Below are 18,856 nucleotides of genomic sequence, written 5' to 3' on the forward strand. Positions count from 1 at the left end.
CAGGCTTATTTCACATTGAATTAAACAAAGTGCAATGCAATTTCTAAAAGATACCCAGAAATATACAGCGTATGACCTTAATTTGTTAAAGTTGCACAGAAACTTTCAAGCATAATCATATATTGAAAAGAAAAATCACAGAATTACAATAAAAAAATGTAAATGCATTAAAACACAAAATAGAAAGTGGAAAGCTTAAATGTAAAAGAACATAAATGTCAAAACCTAAACTCTGAAGTAAATACAAAGCACAAAATATAAATGCAACAAATGGGGTATCTAGCAGTTCTACAGGATCATTTTAGATAATCTCATTTGAGCAGAGAGCTTTAGAGAAACAACCCAAAGGGCTCCATGTATGAAGCAGCGGATACAAGTCCCATTGTTTCCAATCTACCCCAAAGTGTCCACTTCCTTGCAACTTACGTTTCTGCATAAAAGCAGACAATAGTTGGAGACATGTATGTTGGAAAGAAATTAATATATGTAAGTACTTGTCAAAAAGGAAGCAGAGACTTTTTATAAGTGTCTTTGATGCTGCAGAAATACTCAGGTAGTGTCTAAAAAATGGTTTTACAGCAGAGTAAAGCTCTTGTATGCACACAAAGTCTTAATACGTCTTAGTAAATTTTTACTCTGCTTTATTGTTTTTTACTTTTTGTGGTTTTAATAAATCCACTGGCCACTAATAATTTGTAAAGTATTCTAGTATTTGTAGCACCTTACTCGCTTGTGTATACTTATAATTGGCTCAAACACAAGACTTGCTTTTTCCTGCTTTTGTATCCTGATTAGAACCTGGAGTGGGTGAACTGATACCCCCTTTGTAAAATATCAGTTTGTATCTAACGGCACATAAGTGTGCTTGATCAAAAAGTGAGTATCCATTTGGCACTTGCAACATATTTGCCATTCAAACTCTGGTTGATCTGCACATGTAGTGCGCTTCTGTGCTATCTTCCCATTTGTAGAATACAGGGAACTCCTGGAGTGGGTGAGATGATATGCCCTTAAATATATCAGCCTGCATCTACCAGCCCATTAGGGTGCTACTATGAAATATGAGTACCCATTTGGCTTGTTCTGAACATCTTGCTTATACATTTGTTTGGTGGATCTACACATGAGGCGCCCCTTTGTTCTTTCTCTTATTCTGCAGTTTATCTGGATATTTCTGTGAGGAGGAGGCTGCCACAACTATTTTCCTGACTTTGTTAAGATATCCATTGGGAAAAGAGTGTACTACATTAATTCTGGGACTTTAACTCAATTGGGTTGTATGTATATAATATTTATCTGTACGTTGTATATTGTGTATAATTTACACTTTGCTCACACATTTTTCCTTTTCTATATATCTAGTATATGCGCCCCCTCTAATTTTAGGTCACTTCGTATATATGTATATATATATTCATATATATTCATATATATATATATATATATATATATATATATATATATATATATATATATATATATACTGTATATGCAAAGTGACCTAAAATATTTTAGTGTATTTATTTGTGTTTAGTGCACGTTTTTTAACTCTTACACTTTACGCTTGGTCTCCACTCGTGCAAACTTGAAGCGCGCTAAATTGGTTTGCCCTTGAGCGAAGGTGGTTACTTTCAACTTGTAATATACGCTCAAGATATCGTGGTCACAATATTACTTATCGTGACTTGCGCAACACTGGCCCATAGCGTTCTACAGCTAGTAATGCAAAAAGGACATACTCTAACCTTGTGATAAGTAGGTTATGGTGGGGGTTTTCTGAAGGATTAGAATGGCTTAGAATTTAAAAATCCTGCATAATTACACAATACATTTTTCATGGGAACTCTGATGGTCTGGACCCTTTGTGAGTCTGATCCTGTAAATATTGTGTTAGAAACATACCATAGTCTATCAACAATAAGGGACAACATAGTCCTGTGTAGGTATCATAGAAAAATGTGTTTCTTTTTACTATCACCCCATTTTTGCTATTTTGCACGAAGATTCACACATACAAACAACTGCAAACAATTGTCTTTTCCAGGAAGAAGTAAGTCCTCACTCAACAGAATTATGAAAAACACAATTTTATTCTTATAGAAAACAGCATTTTGCTCACAATAAAGTGACACTACACCCTATTAGATGTCATTGTGAGGAGTGCAACTCAGACACTAGTCCTAAATTGTTTGTACTGTCAGCAGGATAGACTGACATTGTGCTTTTAAAAGGAAGGTGACATGCAGTGACAGTGAAGTGACATTTATCCTCTGGACAATTAGTGGTCCCTTCCTGAGATCTCTAAGCATCTTGTAATGTTACCAATTAAAAAAAAGTAAATAAAGACTAAAATCTAAGGAGTGATGAGATGTTATCTCTCACATGGTAACCTGGGGTCAGTACTACAGAGACCCACCCAAGGTCAAAGATAGGTTGTATTGCTATAGAAGCTTTCCTAGGAAGCATCATCTACTACAAAACAAGTTCAGGCATATGTTCCCTATCAGAAAATTCCAGAGAAGAAGTTGATACAACGATACAGTTTGCTCACTTGTTTGGCGGAGGAATATCCCATGTGCTGAATCCCTCACGCACTCCTGGCGCTGCCATTGAAGGTTCGCTCACGCTAATGCAACAAGTGTTCATAGGAGAAGCTGCAGTGTCAATAACAACAGCCCTTTCAAAATAGTTACTAAAAGGAAGAAAGTCAGAGCAGGAGAAAAACCCACCCTAAATACAACTGCGATACGCTATACTAAACCAAAAGCATTCAGTCCAAAAATATCTCTCTGCTGTCTATACACCAAAGCCAAATGTACTCGTCTCCCAGAGTAGATAAGTCTATGCAGAACAAGTGAGATGAAATATAAAGGGATTTATTAGTGGAGGAAGTGAGAGAAGGAAAACGTGGGGCAGAAGGAGAGAGTTATCAGTCTTTGTGTTAAAAAGACATTATGCTTAGTTTGTTGTCATGTTTTTAAAATAGCATGTTTTAAACATTAGAACGTTTCCTACAAGATCTAAAGTCTATATAAACATACTTGTCTGGGGCACAGACTTGTCTTAGCAATGTATGAAAACGTAGATTTCTGCATCCAGTCTAAATTCTTAATATTTATTTAGAAGGAGATTAGCTTTCCTACCACAAGGGGCACAATATCTTTATTAAGATGCTTAGCTAGAATATTAAATAAACTATCATACAGAGGTCACCTTTGTGGATTGCATGTCCTGCACAATAGATTTATTTTTGGAATACTTTAAATAACTAATTTTTGATTAGATAGAACTTTTTTTAATGTTTAAAACATGAACTTTAAATCCATGATATGAAAATAAGGAGATTACGGTCCTTTAAACGCTCATGAGTTACCACATATAATAACTCCTGGATGTGTCAACTTGAGATGTTTTAGCTTCTGCTGCCCCCTCTTTTTCCTTCTCACTTTCTCCCTCCCACAAGCTGATAAGAGGTGGATAAAGCTCGTTGAGAGGGATGGATGATGTTTTTTGCATATACTTCTTAAGTGAATGACGATAGTTTTTTCTCTGGAACCTTTTGGCGGCATAAACAGCAACAGAAGCAAAACTTATGATGGCAAAGAGAGTTCCCATAACAGCAGCTAAAGCAGCACTGGTTTCTTGGTCAGTAACAGTCAGTGAGTATGATGTGCCCTTAGTGGTGATATTAAGACAGGCCCTCTGAGCTTGCTGGTGAAGGCCAGAAACTGTCAGACATACTTCATATTCTGTGGCTGGCTGGAGATGGGTTAAGTTGTACTCATGAACATCAGCAGGCACTCTGGCTGTATAAGTGATGTGAGGATTATCAATCTTCATGGTAGCTGATGACCACTTAAGGTTGGATGCAAGAATGTTGGAGCTGACTTTCCAGGACACTAAGACAGAACTAGATTCAGTCTGCTGGACATACAGTCTAAGAGCCTGTGTACCATCCATTAAGGTTCCATTTACTCTTAGCGTGGCAACTCGAGTATCTGCTCCTTCTGAATTCTGGGCTACACATGTGTAACGCCCAGAGTCCTCCACCTGCACATTGGAGATCTGCAATGTTCCCATTGTGTTTAAGTGGTACTTGTCAGAGAGTGTATCTGTGGTCACCTTATGCCCCAGTGGAGTTACCCAATAGATTTCAGGTTCTGGTTCAGCCATTGCCCTACAATCAAGGGAAACGGTCATCCCCAAGTCTAGATTGAGATGAGTGGGAAATGAATCATGGGAGATCATCGGTAGACATTGCTCCCCTGCAGGGTCTTGTGCAAGAGCCTCCTTGACTGGCTGCCCCCGATATTCAGGAGGTAATGCACAGAACATGGACAGTGGCTCCATAAAGCGGATGGTGGTTTGGTTGGAGCCCATCCAATGTAGAACACAGTCACACCGCAGTGGGTTGCTGTGGACACTGATTTCACGTAGGTTGGGTAGAGACTCCACAGTTCCTCTGTAGACAGCATTTAGTGCATTGTTATTTAGCATCAGACTTTCAAGGGTAGGCACATTTCGGAAGGTAGATCTATGTATATAAGAAAGCTTAGGGTTATTAGTTGCTTCTAACTTGGTTAATTCAGGGAGATTGTCCAAGGCATACCGATCCAAAGACACCAGCTCTGCCATGTTATTTATGCCCAGCTCTTTCAACCGCAGCATGTTTTTGAAATCTCCTTCCTGGACCTTTCTGATTGGGTTCTTATTAAGGTCCAGGAATTTTAAGTTGGGCAATTTCTGTAGGGCCTGGTGGGGAACATGGACCAATTTGTTATCATAGAAAGAGAGACTTTCTAAATTATCTAAGCCCAAAAATGCATTTCCTGGGATATCACTAAGATACATGCCTGCCAGCACAAGGCTTCGCAGATTAATGAGAGGCTGGAAATTGAAGTCCAGGATACCAATCACTGGATTTTCTCCAATCATCAAGATCTCCAGATTGGGGGTAGATTCAAACCAGCGGCTGTCAATAATACGGAGCTTGTTAGAATTAAGGTGCAGTCTGAGTAGGTTTTTCAGCCCAGAGAAGGCACTGGGTGAGATAGAACTGAGCTGATTGTGGTTTATGTAGAGTTCTTGAAGATTGTTCAGGTCTTGTAGGCAATAATCTGTCATCTCAGACACCTGGTTCTCCTCCAGGTGCAGAGTGGTAAGTTGACTCAAATTAGATAGACCAACATCTTGAATGGATGTGAAGTTATTTTGGGAGAGATCAAGTTCAGTAAGATTAACCAGCCTCTGTAGCTCTCCATTGGTCCTACCAATGTTGTTGCTTTGGAGCAAAAGCACCTGGGTATCAACTGAGAGGTTTCCTGGGATCTTGGTCAAACGTAAGTCATTGCAGTCCACAGTTGTGGCTTCACGGTAGGTTGACTGAGGAGTAAACCAGGGCCGTATCTCACAGACACACAGCGGAGGACATTCAGTACTTAGAACTGAAGAGTCTGTAAATGAGCTGGTGAGAAGACCAAACATTAACTGACAGGTGGTCAACACGAGGACACTAAGACAAGCCATGTGCAGCTCTGCAGCTAAATCAGGTCAACAAGAAATGGGCTGTAAGATTGTTTTAATTTGTTTTCCACTCCTTCTTTTATACGTCTAGTCATGAAGATCCGCAGCACCTGGAAAAAAAAAGATAAATGAGTTCTAGTTGTGCAGAAATCTCCACCTGCTTGTGTTCAGCGGCTTCTCAAACTGATATATGAGAATATAAGAATTTCACTCAAGTATAAAACCCATTTTACAGCAAAAAAGGCTTAATATTTGCTTTGGAGACAACTGTTATATATACACACCAATATTTTAACTCATACGTAATTTACTGACACACCAAAACATACTTAAAGAGACATTAAACACTAACTAAATGCTAGACAGAATGTAGCAGTCAAAGAAAAGATTAGTCTGAGAATAACATGTAGATGGATTTTTTAATTTTTTATTTGTTTAAATATTGGAAAAATAGGTGTAATATTTTAGTGCTGCCATGTTATAACTTAGGTTTCTTTCTCTGCTGCAGAAAATTAGGGACAGTTATAAATAGGTCACTAGAGTGCGCTGCCAATGACTGTGTGGAATATAACAGTGTTCTGTACTTCCATTTCTAACAGGGACTGAAAAGCATACAATTGTCAGAATGAAATTACAGGAAAAGGGGACAAAATAAATACTGAAAATATAATGCAAAGTTTTTTTATATATACACTTTATCATTTTATATTACTATCTCAAAGTGTTCCCTTTAACTCATTTAGACATTCTCCTATTAACACACACACCTTGTGGACACACAAATATTGTAATATACACACCGTACTGATACACAGACACAAACATTACTGATACATTCTGTTCATACACTGTTCCATACAACCATATTCATTAAAGGCACACTACTGGCATGCACAAACATGTATGCACTCCTTGCCAATGTCTACTTACATATAAACAAATCACTGATGTATACATAGCCACAAACACAACATACACCTCACCAACACCTCGTTGTGTGTCTCACTAACATACTTCACTGACATGTATCTCAACACAAACACAAGCATACTTCAAAGACACACATGCCCATGACACACATCTCCAGACAATGACTAAGACCTTTTGACCTGGGGCAATCATATTATTTTAAAACATGATCCAGTGAACCCTTTGTAGTTATTTTATATGGTCATATAGGAAAATATTGGATGTGTCCTATTTGATGGTTAATGTCATTATTATTGAAAAAAATATTTAACACAAATATATTTCAATGGTACATTTAAAGGGACAGGAAACCCACACATTTTCTTTCACGATTCGGATTGAACATACAATTTTAAACAACTTTCCAATTTACTTATATTATAAAATGTGCTTCATTCTCTTGTTAACCATTGCTGAAGGAACATCATTGCACAAACTGGCAGATATCTGAACACATCTAGTTAGCCAATCACAAGAGACAAATGTGTACAAGTACCAATCAGCAACTAGTTCCAACTAGTGCAGGATATGTGCATATTCTTTTTCAACAAGGGATAACAAGAGAGCAAAGCACAAAATAGAAGTGAATTTAAAGTGCCTTAAATGACATACTCTATCTGAATCAGGCAAGTTTAATTTTTAATTCCCTATCCCTTTAACATGAATAAGATACACTTACTTATACATATATCTATGACAATCAGAATTAAAATATTATGTCTGTTTTGTATGCTTTATTTTTTTTTGTTGGACACTAAAACTAATAAACTTAAAGGGACACTAAACCCAAATGTTTTCTTTCATGATTTAGAAAGAGCAGCAATTTTCAGCAAATTTCTAATTTACTCCTATTATCAATTTTTCTTTGTTCTCTTGCTATCTTTATTTAAAAAGCAGGAATATAAAGCTTAATAACCGGCCCATTTTTGGTTGAGCACCTGGGTTATGCTTGCTTATTGGTTTGCTAACTGTATCCACCAATAAGCAAGCGCTATCCATGGTGCTGAACCTAAAATGGGCTAGCTCCTAAACTTTAAATTCCTACTTTTTAAATAAAGATAGCAAGAGAACAAATAAAAATTGGTAGTAGGAGTAAATTAGAAAGTTCCTTAAAATTGTATGCTCTATTTGAATCATTAAATAAAAAAATGTGGGTTTAGTATCCCTTTAATCTAATAGTATATTTGTTCAGTGGAAACATTCAGTAGTAAACATAAATATTTGGAGGAATGTAAGTTCTACATTTATGTAATTTGTTTATCAATTTGTTTATCCTAGGATAGAAACGACAAGCAGCAAATATATAACACAAAATGGTAGAATATCAGGTGAGACAATTAAAGTTGACAGTCTACTTGCTTTTTTTATTTTTTATTTAAAAATATAGATAATGCCTTTACTACCCATCCCCCATGCTTTGCATAATCAACATTAATGGGACACTCAAGTCAAAATAAAATTTCATATTTCAGATAGAGCAGCAGTTTTAAAACAGTTTCCAATTTTACTTCCGTTATCAAATGTTGCGCAGTCTTTTTATAATCACACTTTCTGGTGAACAAGATCCTACTGAGCATGTGCAGAAGCTCACAGGGTATACGTATATTAGTCTGTGATTGGCTGATGTCTGTCACATGACACGGGGGTCTGCAAAATGGGAGATAATTTTTTTTGCACTTGCTAATTATGCAATTCTACTGTATTTAGTGGTCTTTAGTATACTTTATAACCTCTAAGATTGCCTGTTTCTAAACCCCTGGGGGTGGGGTTGCCCCTTATATCAGTTTTATATTTTTGTAGCTTTTTGCAATCTTGCACTACAGCCAGACAATGCTAGTTCAAGTGTGTCATATAGATAACATTGTGCTCACTCCTGTGGAGACAATGGGCTCACAAGAGCCATCACTAATTGGCTAAAATGCAAGACAGTGAAAAGCTAATAACAAGCACTGAGATAAGGGGCAGTCTGTAGGGGCTTTGATACACCTGATTATATAGGTAAAAAGTATATTAATATCAAAGTGTTGGTTATGCAAAACTGGGTAATAAGGCATTATCTATCTTTTTAAACAATAACAATTTTCAAGTAGACTGTCCCTTTAAGGCTAGATATGTTAAAACATTTATAAAACGCTATGTTTTTAATGAGTTTATCAAAACTACCCAAATATAGTTCAAAGATAAAAAGCACAGGTTTTACAAGTGAAGAAAACGATATGTAATTTCCCTTCTCACACTCCCAACCTGATGTTGCTTTTGTCACACACAAGACATTAGTCCATCTTCTGCCCCTCACTATTCATACACAAATGAGGGGCAGCTGTGACACCACATGGAGCCTGAAGCATGACATAAGACAGCTGGGGTTACGGACTGACAGCTCATTTATATTAACCCTGTGAGGCATAGAACGATAGGATAGGGTAAGGGTTACAGTAACGCCCTAGGCAGGACTCGTGTGCATCTGTGTAAAACATTCACAAACACATGGTATCCAGAGATTTTAAGGTAAAAAAGGAGCAGAGAGTGAATAAAATACAGATTTGCCCCAAGAGCTTACAACCTAACTAAGATCAGATAAATAAACACAGCCTTGTGTGAACATAGACAAACACATATACTGTGTAGCATTTGTTGGGTGCTTATAGGTTTCTTTGTAATGACTATAAAGTGTGATCTCTTCCTATCTATCTATCTATCTATCTATCTGTGTGCGTACATGTGTGAGGGAGAAATAAGTATAGTTATATGCCTGAGATTCCATACAGTGTGTATGTGTGTGTGAGTATAAACTTGTATAAAACAAAAGGCATACACTGTACACACAGTTTGTAACCTAGTACTCGGTATCCTCACACTAGTTTTTATACACACAGAATATAGACAATGCTTTATGCTTTGCATATACAGAAAACTCAGTAAGCGCACCGATTATTCACATTCTTTACCATCAGTGCACACACACACAATATAAAGCATGTACACAGTATATAAACACTGCTTAAGAATGTCAGATGATATATAAACATAATTCACAATGCAGAACTATACACACAAATTGCTCAACAAGCCAAAAAACTCTATAAGATATTAAAAATATACACAATATACACACAGGGAACACTGTATAAAATAATTTAGTTGTATAGCACTGCTAAATTCTGCTTTTTTACAGTATAAACCAGTGCTCAGCCTGCATAGAGTATATACCAATTCTCAGCATGCGTTCATTATATACAGTGCTCAGCATGTGCTCATTATCTGCACATTGTTCAGTATGCATATACTCAGAGCTCAGCATTTATTTATTGTTTTTACACTTTGCACAGCATGCACGTTACATACACTAATCTCAGCAGCATCATTCACACAATATATACACTGTACTCAGAATGTACTTAATACACAGTGCTCAGCATTCACACAATATATACACTGTACTCAGAATGTACTTAATACACAGTGCTCAGCATTCACACAATATATACACTGTACTTAGAATGTACTTAATACACAGTGTTCAGCATTCACACAATATATACACTGTACTTAGAATGTACTTAATACACAGTGTTCAGCATTCACACAATATATACACTGTACTCAGAAAGTACTTAATACACAGTGCTCAGAATGCACACAATATATACACTGTACTCAGAATGTACTTAATACACAGAGATCAGAATGCACACAATATATACACTGTACTCAGAATGTACTTAATACACAGTGTTCAGAATGCACACAACATATACACTGTACTCAGAATGTACTTAATACACAGTGCTCAGAATGCACACAATATATACACTGTACTCACAATGTACTTAATACACAGTGTTCAGCATTCACACAATATATACACTGTATTCAGAATGTACTTAATACATAGGCCCCTACTTATCCAGCCGTCGACTTTCTTGCATTCGACGGCACCAATGCGCTCGCCTAAGTTCGCCTAACATCGCTGCCGCGGACCTGAATACGTTTGCCAAAATTAGCAAGAAAGCTGTCAAAAAGCCGCGCACCAAGTATGGAGCGATGAGCAGCGGACTGTTGTCATCGATCTCGCTGCTCTTCGGCTTATTCGCAGCTTTCTTGGTATACTGTCACTAAGCACCCACACTAAACTAAACTGTTTACCCCCTATACCGCCGCTCCCGGAGCCCACCACAACTAAATAAAGTTATTAACCCCTAAACCGCCGCTCCTGGAGCCCACCGCAACTCTAATAAAGTGTTTAACCCCTAAACCGCATCATTAAATAAATTATTCCTATTTAAAACTAAATACTTACCTATAAAATAAACCCCAAGATAGCTACAATATAACTAATAGTTACATTGTAGCTATTTTATGATTTATTTTTATTTTACAGGCAGCTTTGTATTTATTTTAACTAGGTACAATCGTTATTAAATAGTTATTCACTATTTAATAACTACCTAGCTAAAATAAATACAAAAGTACATGTAAAATAAATCCTAACCTAAGTTACAATTACACCTAACACTACACTATCATTAAATTAATTCCCTAAATTAAAATAAATTAATTACAATTAAATAAAATAAACTAAAGTACAAAAACAAACAAACACTAAATTACAGAAAATAATAAAATAATTACAAGTTTTTTTAAACTAATTACACCTAATCTAATTCCCCTAATAAAATAAAAAAGCCCCCCAAAATAAAAAAAATCCCTACCCTACACTAAATTACAAATAGCCCTTAAAAGGGTCTTTTGCGGGGCATTGCCCCAAAGTAATCAGCTCTATTACCTGTAAAAAAAATACAATACCCCCCCAACATTAAAACCCACCACCCACACACCCAACCCTACTCTAAAACCCACCCAATCCCCCCTTAATAAAACCTAACACTACCCCCTTGAAGATCACCCTACCTTGAGACGTCTTCACCCAGCCGGGCAGAAGAGGACCTCCAGACGGGCAGAAGTCTTCATCCAGGCGGCATCTTCTATCTTCATCCATCCGGAGCGGATCCATCTTGAAGAGCATCCATATAGACCGACGACTACCCGACGAATGAATATTCCTTTAAATGACGTCATCCAAGATGGCGTCCCTTGAATTCCGATTGGCTGATAGAATTCTATCAGCCAATCGGAATTAAGGTAAAAAAAATCCTATTGAAGTTCAATCCTATTGGCTGATACAATCAGCCAATAGGATTGAGCTCACATTCTATTGGCTGATCAGCCAATTGGAATTCAAGGGATGCCATCTTGGATGACGTCATTTAAAGGAATATTCATTCATCGGGTAGTCGTCGGTCTGGATGGATGCTCCGGGTCAGATGTCTACAAGATGGAGCTGCTCCTCGCCGGATGGATGAAGATAGAAGATGCCGCCTGGATGAAGACTTCTGCCCGTCTGGAGGACCTCTTCTGTCCGGATTGGATGAAGACTTCGGACCGTCTGGAGGAGAACTTCTGCCCGGCTGGGTGAAGACGTCTCAAGGTAGGGTGATCTTCAAGGGGGTAGTGTTAGGTTTTATTAAGGGGGGATTGGGTGGGTTTTACAGTAGGGTTGGGTGTGTGGGTGGTGGGTTGTAATGTTGGGGGGTATTGTATTTTTTTTACAGGTAAAAGAGCTGATTGCTTTGGGGTAAAGCCCTGTAAAAAGCCCTTTTAAGGGCTTTTTGTAATTTAGTATAGGGTAGGGCTTTTTATTATTTTGGGGGGCTTTTTATTTTATTAGGGGGGATTAGATTAGGTGTAATTAGTTTAAAATTCTTGTAATTATTTTATTATTTTCTGTAATTTAGCGGGGTTTTGTACTTTAGTTAATTTTATTTAATTGTAATTAATTTATTTTAATTTAGGGAATTAATTTAATGATAGTGTAGTGTTAGGTGTAATTGTAACTTAGGTTAGGATTTATTTTACAGGTACTTTTGTCTTTATTTTAACTAAGTAGTTATTAAATAGTTAATAACTATTTAATCACTATTGTACCTAGTTAAAATAAATACAAAGTTGCCTGGAAAATAAAAATAAACCCTAAGCTAGATACAATGTAACTATTAGTTATATTGTAGCTAGCTTAGGGTTTATTTTATAGGTAAGTATTTAGTTTTAAATAGGAATAATTTATTTCATGATAGTAATTTTATTTAGATGTATTTAAATTATATTTAAGTTAGGGGGGTTAGGGTTAGACTTAGGTTTTGGGGTTAATACATTTAATATAGTGGTGGCGACGTTGGGGGCGGGAGATTAGGGGTTAATAAATTTAATGAAGGTGGCGACGGTGTAGGGGGATCAGATTAGGTATTAATAAATTTAATGTAGGTGGCGGCGGGGTCCGGGAGCGGCGGTTTAGGGGTTAAACATTATATTTAGTTGTGGCGGGGTCCGGGAGCGCGGTTTAGGGGTTAATAAGTATATTGTAGGTGGTGGCGGTGTAGAGGGCTAGATTAGGGGTGTTTAAACTCGGGATACATGTTAGTGTGTTAGGTGTATACATTTCCCATAGGAATCAATGGGATATTGGGCAGCAGCGAACATGAACTTTCGCTGTTGTCAGACTCCCATTGATTCCTATGGCATCCGCTGCCTCCAGGGCGGCGGATTGAAAACCAGGTACGCTGGGCCGGAATAGTGCCGAGCGTACCTGCTAGTTTTTTGATAACAAGCAAAAGTAGTAAGCTTGTGCCGTACTTGCGTTCGGAACATCTGTAGTGACGTAACCATCGATCTGTGTCGGACTGAGTTCGGCGGATCGTATGTTACGTCACTATATTCTACTTTTGCCGGTCTGTAGGGTTTGATAACTACGGTGAATCAGGCTCGCCACAAATACGCTGCGGAATTCCAGCGTATTTGCGGTTGACAGCTTGATAAATAGAGGCCATAGTGCTCACAATGCACACAATATATACACTGTACTCAGAATGTACGTAATACACAGTGCTCACAATGCACACAATATATACACTGTACTCAGAATGTACTTAATACACAGTGCTCACAATGCACACAATATATACACTGTACTCAGAATGTACTTAATACAAAGTGCTCACAATGCACACAACATATACACTGTACTCAGAATGTACTTAATACACAGTGCTCACAATGCACACAATATATACACTGTACTCAGAATGTACTTAATACAAAGTGCTCACAATGCACACAACATATACACTGTACTCAGAATGTACTTAATACACAGTGCTCACAATGCACACAACATATACACTGTACTCAGAATGTACTTAATACACAGTGCTCACAATGCACACAATATATACACTGTACTCAGAATGTACTTAATACACAGTGCTCACAATGCACACAATATATACACTGTACTCAGAATGTACTTAATACACAGTGCTCACAATAAACACAATATATACACTGTACTCAGAATGTACTTAATACACAGTGCTCACAATGCACACAATATATACACTGTACTCAGAATGTACTTAATACACAGTGCTCACAATGCACACAATATATACACTGTACTCAGAATGTACTTAATACACAGTGCTCACAATGCACACAATATATACACTGTACTCAGAATGTTCTTAATACACAGTGCTCACAATGCACACAATATATACACTGTACTCAGAATGTACTTAATACACAGCGCTCACAATGCACACAATATATACACTGTACTCAGAATGTACGTAATACACAGTGCTCACAATGCACATAATATATACTCTGTACTCAGAATGTATGTACTTAATACACAGCGCTCAGCATGTATACAATATATACACTGTACTCAGCATGTACACAATATGTACACATTGCTGAACTTGCACATATTATTTACACATTGTTTGCATTATATGCACAATGGTCAGCACATACACAATATATACACAGTGCTCAGCATGCATTCAGTATAATCTTAATGCTTAGAATACTCTAATAATAAACACAGTGCTCAGCATGTACACAGTATATATACAGTAATCAGCATACACAGCGTAGGTTCTATCTGGGCATAGCATGTATACAATATGTACACACATAGCTCAGCATGTATACAATATGTACACAGTGCATAGCAAGTACACAATATGTACACATTATTCAGCATGCACACAATGCTCAGCATGTATACAATATATACACAGTGCATAGCAAGTACACAATATGTACACACATAGCTCAGCATGTATACAATATATACGCAGTGCATAGCAAGTACACAATATTTACACACATAGCTCAGCATGTATACAATATATACACAGTGCATAGCAAGTACACAATATGTACACACATAGCTCAGCATGTATACAATATATACACACAGTGCATAGCAAGTACACAATATGTACACACATAGCTCAGCATGTATACAATATATACACAGTGCATAGCAAGTACACAATATGTACACACATAGCTCAGCATGTATACAATTTATACACAGTGCATAGCAAGTACACAATATGTACACACATAGCTCAGCATGTATACAATTTATACACAGTGCATAGCAAGCACACAATATGTACACACATAGCTCAGCATGTATACAATATATACACAGTGCATAGCAAGTACACAATATGTACACATTATTCAGCATGCACACAATGCTCAGCATGTATTCAATATATACACAGTGCATAGCAAGTACACAATATGTACACAATGGTCAGCATGTATACAATTTATACACAGTGCATAGCAAGTACACAATATGTACACACATAGCTCAGCATGTATACAATATATACACAGTGCATAGCAAGTACACAATATGTACACAATGGTCAGCATGTATACAATTTATACACGGTGCATAGCAAGTACACAATATGTACACACAATGCTCAGCATGTATACAATTTATATACAGTGCATAGCAAGTACACAATATGTACACACAATGCTCAGGATGTATACAATATATACGCAGTGCATAGCAAGTACACAATATGTACACACATAGCTCAGCATGTATACAATATATACACAGTGCTCAGCATGTACACAATATATATACAGTGCATAGCAAGTACACAATATGTACACACAATGCTCAGCATGTATACAATATATACGCAGTGCATAGCAAGTACACAATATGTACACACAATGCTAAGCATGTACACAATATATACAGTGCATAGCAAGTACACAATATGTACACACAATGCTCAGCATGTATACAATATATACACAGTGCTCAGCATGTACACAATATATATACAGTGCATAGAAAGAACACAATATGTACACACAATGCTCAGCATGTATACAATATATACACAGTGCAAAGCAAGTACACAATATGTACACATTATTCAGCATGCACACAATATATACACAGTGATCACTATGTACACAATATATACACACTGATCAGCATGTTTACGGTATGTACTCAGCACTCAGAATGAGCAAATTACTTTTAATTGGTCACAATGTACATTTAGTTTACAATGTATTCAAGAGAAGCACAGTATGTATCTAGTTATTCACATAGGCTTAGAAAATATGATTAAAATATACAGAAGCTAGTAAATGTAATACTCTTATTTCTCAGCAAGCATAGTGTATACATTCACTCAGCATAAACTCAGCATAAACACAATACATTCACATTACTCAGCACGCATAGTGTATACACTCACTCAGCATAAACACAGTACATTCACATTACTCAGCAAGCATAGTGTATACACTCACTCAGCATAAACACAATACATTCACATTACTCAGCAAGCATAGTGTATACACTCACTCAGCATAAACACAGTACATTCATATCTTTTAAACATTGCTCAGTAGGCACACAGCACATACATACTGCATAACAATGCTTGACATACACAAGTATTTAACACCCAAGATGTACACTAAATAGTATATAATGTAGAAATAGAATATTCTGCATTAACACATTATAAAAATATAGCACAAGCTAAGGATAGATAGATAGATAGATAGATAGATAGATGATAGATAGATGATAGATATAGATTGATAAAAATATATTCAACATAAACCTCAGGATTTAAACAAATTATACATGCACAAACTTTACATACAGAGTACCCACGAGTCATGGTGCATATACACTATTGCCATCTCTGAAAGGACAGTGTCGTTTTCAAGGACAAAAACCTCTTTCTGTCATAGTTACTTAATTCTACTATTGTAGAATGGCTGTCAATGTCATACTTTCTTACCCACAGTTCTAAAAAGTGTGTTTGCTCTGCAGTGCATGTGTTTATGGAAAAGTGGGTGCATTTAAGGAACACATCTATCAATACAAATCTTACTGTTCACTTTAGTAGCATTATCTTAACATAGGTGTAAATTAGCAAATAACTGAATTCAGTCGGTAAATGCTCTGACAAAGCACAGAACACACACACAGACACACACACATACACACACACACACAGACACACATACACACACACACATATAGATATGTATCACAGTGATCAGTCTGCACACAAACTTTATAAACACAGCACAATAGTTAGAATGCCTACAAAACTGCATACACACTGCATATGCACAACACAATGCTTATTGTGTACACAGTTCTCTGCCTATGCACTGTATGTTTACATCACAAACCTCAGGACGCTGACCGCTCAAGGCTTAGAGCATAATATGTACTCAATACTACACTGAGCATATGATCAGGGTATATACACATCTCACAACATGCTCAGGGTATATAATATGTACACAATACTACACTGAGCATATGATCAGGGTATATACACATCTCACAACAGGCTCAGGGTATATAATATGTACACAATACTACACTGAGCATATGATCAGAGTATATACACATCTCACAACATGATCAGGGTATATAATATGTACACAATACTACACTGAGCATATGATCAGAGTATATACACATCTCACAACATGATCAGGGTATAATATGTACACAATACTACACTGAGCATATGATCAGAGTGTATACACATCTCACAATATGATCAGGGTATATAATATGTACACAATACTACACTGAGCATATGATCAGAGTGTATACACATCTCACAATATGATCAGGGTATAATATGTACACAATACTACACTGAGCATATGATCAGAGTATATACACATCTCACAACATGATCAGGGTATATAATATGTACACAATACTACACTGAGCATATGATCAGAGTATATACACATCTCACAACATGATCAGGGTATAATATGTACACAATACTACACTGAGCATATGATCAGAGTGTATACACATCTCACAATATGATCAGGGTATAATATGTACACAATACTACACTGAGCATATGATCAGAGTGTATACACATCTCACAATATGATCAGGGTATAATATGTACACAATACTACACTGAGCATATGATCAGAGTGTATACACATCTCACAATATGATCAGGGTATAATATGTACACAATACTACACTGAGCATATGATCAGAGTATATACACATCTCACAACATGATCAGGGTATATAATATGTACACAATACTACACTGAGCATATGATCAGAGCATATGCACATCTCATAACATGCTCAGGGTATGTAATCAGTACACAATACTCTGGAAACTCGTGGTATTTAAAAAAGATAATGCTCAGGATGACATAAATAATCTACATAAACAACATATGGTCAGGGTGTGTACAGTACCATGCACTCTATGTATAGAACACGATGACCAGAACAATGTTAGTGTGTAGTATGTACACTAAGTGCAAAGTGAATATAAAGGACCCTCTCTAGATATATACACCACTGTACTACTCTAGCAGTATATACACCAGTGTACTACTCTAGCATATTATTAGATTCATTGAAAGCTCAGCAGAATAAAGCACTTACCAATGTTTCCAGTTTTCTTCTCTGCTCATGCAGCACTTTTGCTCTGTACCCTCCTCGTGTGTCTGCAAACCCCCTGCCTGTGCACCCTCACCCCCTATCTCTGTGTCCTACTCCCCTGTACCCCTCAACCTCTCCTTCTCTTGAACTGAGCCTTTTTTGTCCTACCCTGGGGTAAATCCAGAATAGGTCAGCTGATCGGTGAGTCGTGATTGGCTGCTGCTGGGAGCTCCATCTGCACCAGGAACAATAGATGGGGGGAGGTATGGGCATGTGTGACTGGGAGGGGGAGGAGTAGACAAGCTGGGAAGATGCAGAGAAAGACAGACACCAGGGGAGAGTGAATGAGAGAGACACAAGCAAGAGAATGAGAGAGACATTAGGGGGAGAGAATGAGGGAGACATTAGGGGAGAGAATGAGAGAGACTCAAGCAAGAGAATGCGACATTGGGGGAGAGAATGAGAGAGACACAAGCAAGAGAATGCGACATTGGGGGA

The 18,856-nt window shown here is 37.2% G+C and overlaps 1 protein-coding gene across 1 annotated transcript; it reads right to left on the bottom strand.

Moving 5' to 3' along the window:
- Positions 1-2,071: 2,071 nt before the first annotated feature.
- On the bottom strand, positions 2,072-18,628 carry LRRN1 (leucine rich repeat neuronal 1). The gene is made up of 2 exons (XM_053688969.1): positions 18,362-18,628; positions 2,072-5,633 (listed from the first exon to the last, which is right to left on the bottom strand). Exon 2 carries the CDS (start codon positions 5,524-5,526, stop codon positions 3,370-3,372), a length of 2,157 nt encoding a protein of 718 aa, XP_053544944.1. The 5' UTR covers positions 5,527-5,633; positions 18,362-18,628; the 3' UTR covers positions 2,072-3,369.
- Positions 18,629-18,856: the final 228 nt, after the last annotated feature.

The sequence above is a fragment of the Bombina bombina genome, chromosome 7 (assembly GCF_027579735.1).
Source record: "Bombina bombina isolate aBomBom1 chromosome 7, aBomBom1.pri, whole genome shotgun sequence".
Classification (NCBI taxonomy): Eukaryota; Metazoa; Chordata; class Amphibia; order Anura; family Bombinatoridae; genus Bombina; species Bombina bombina.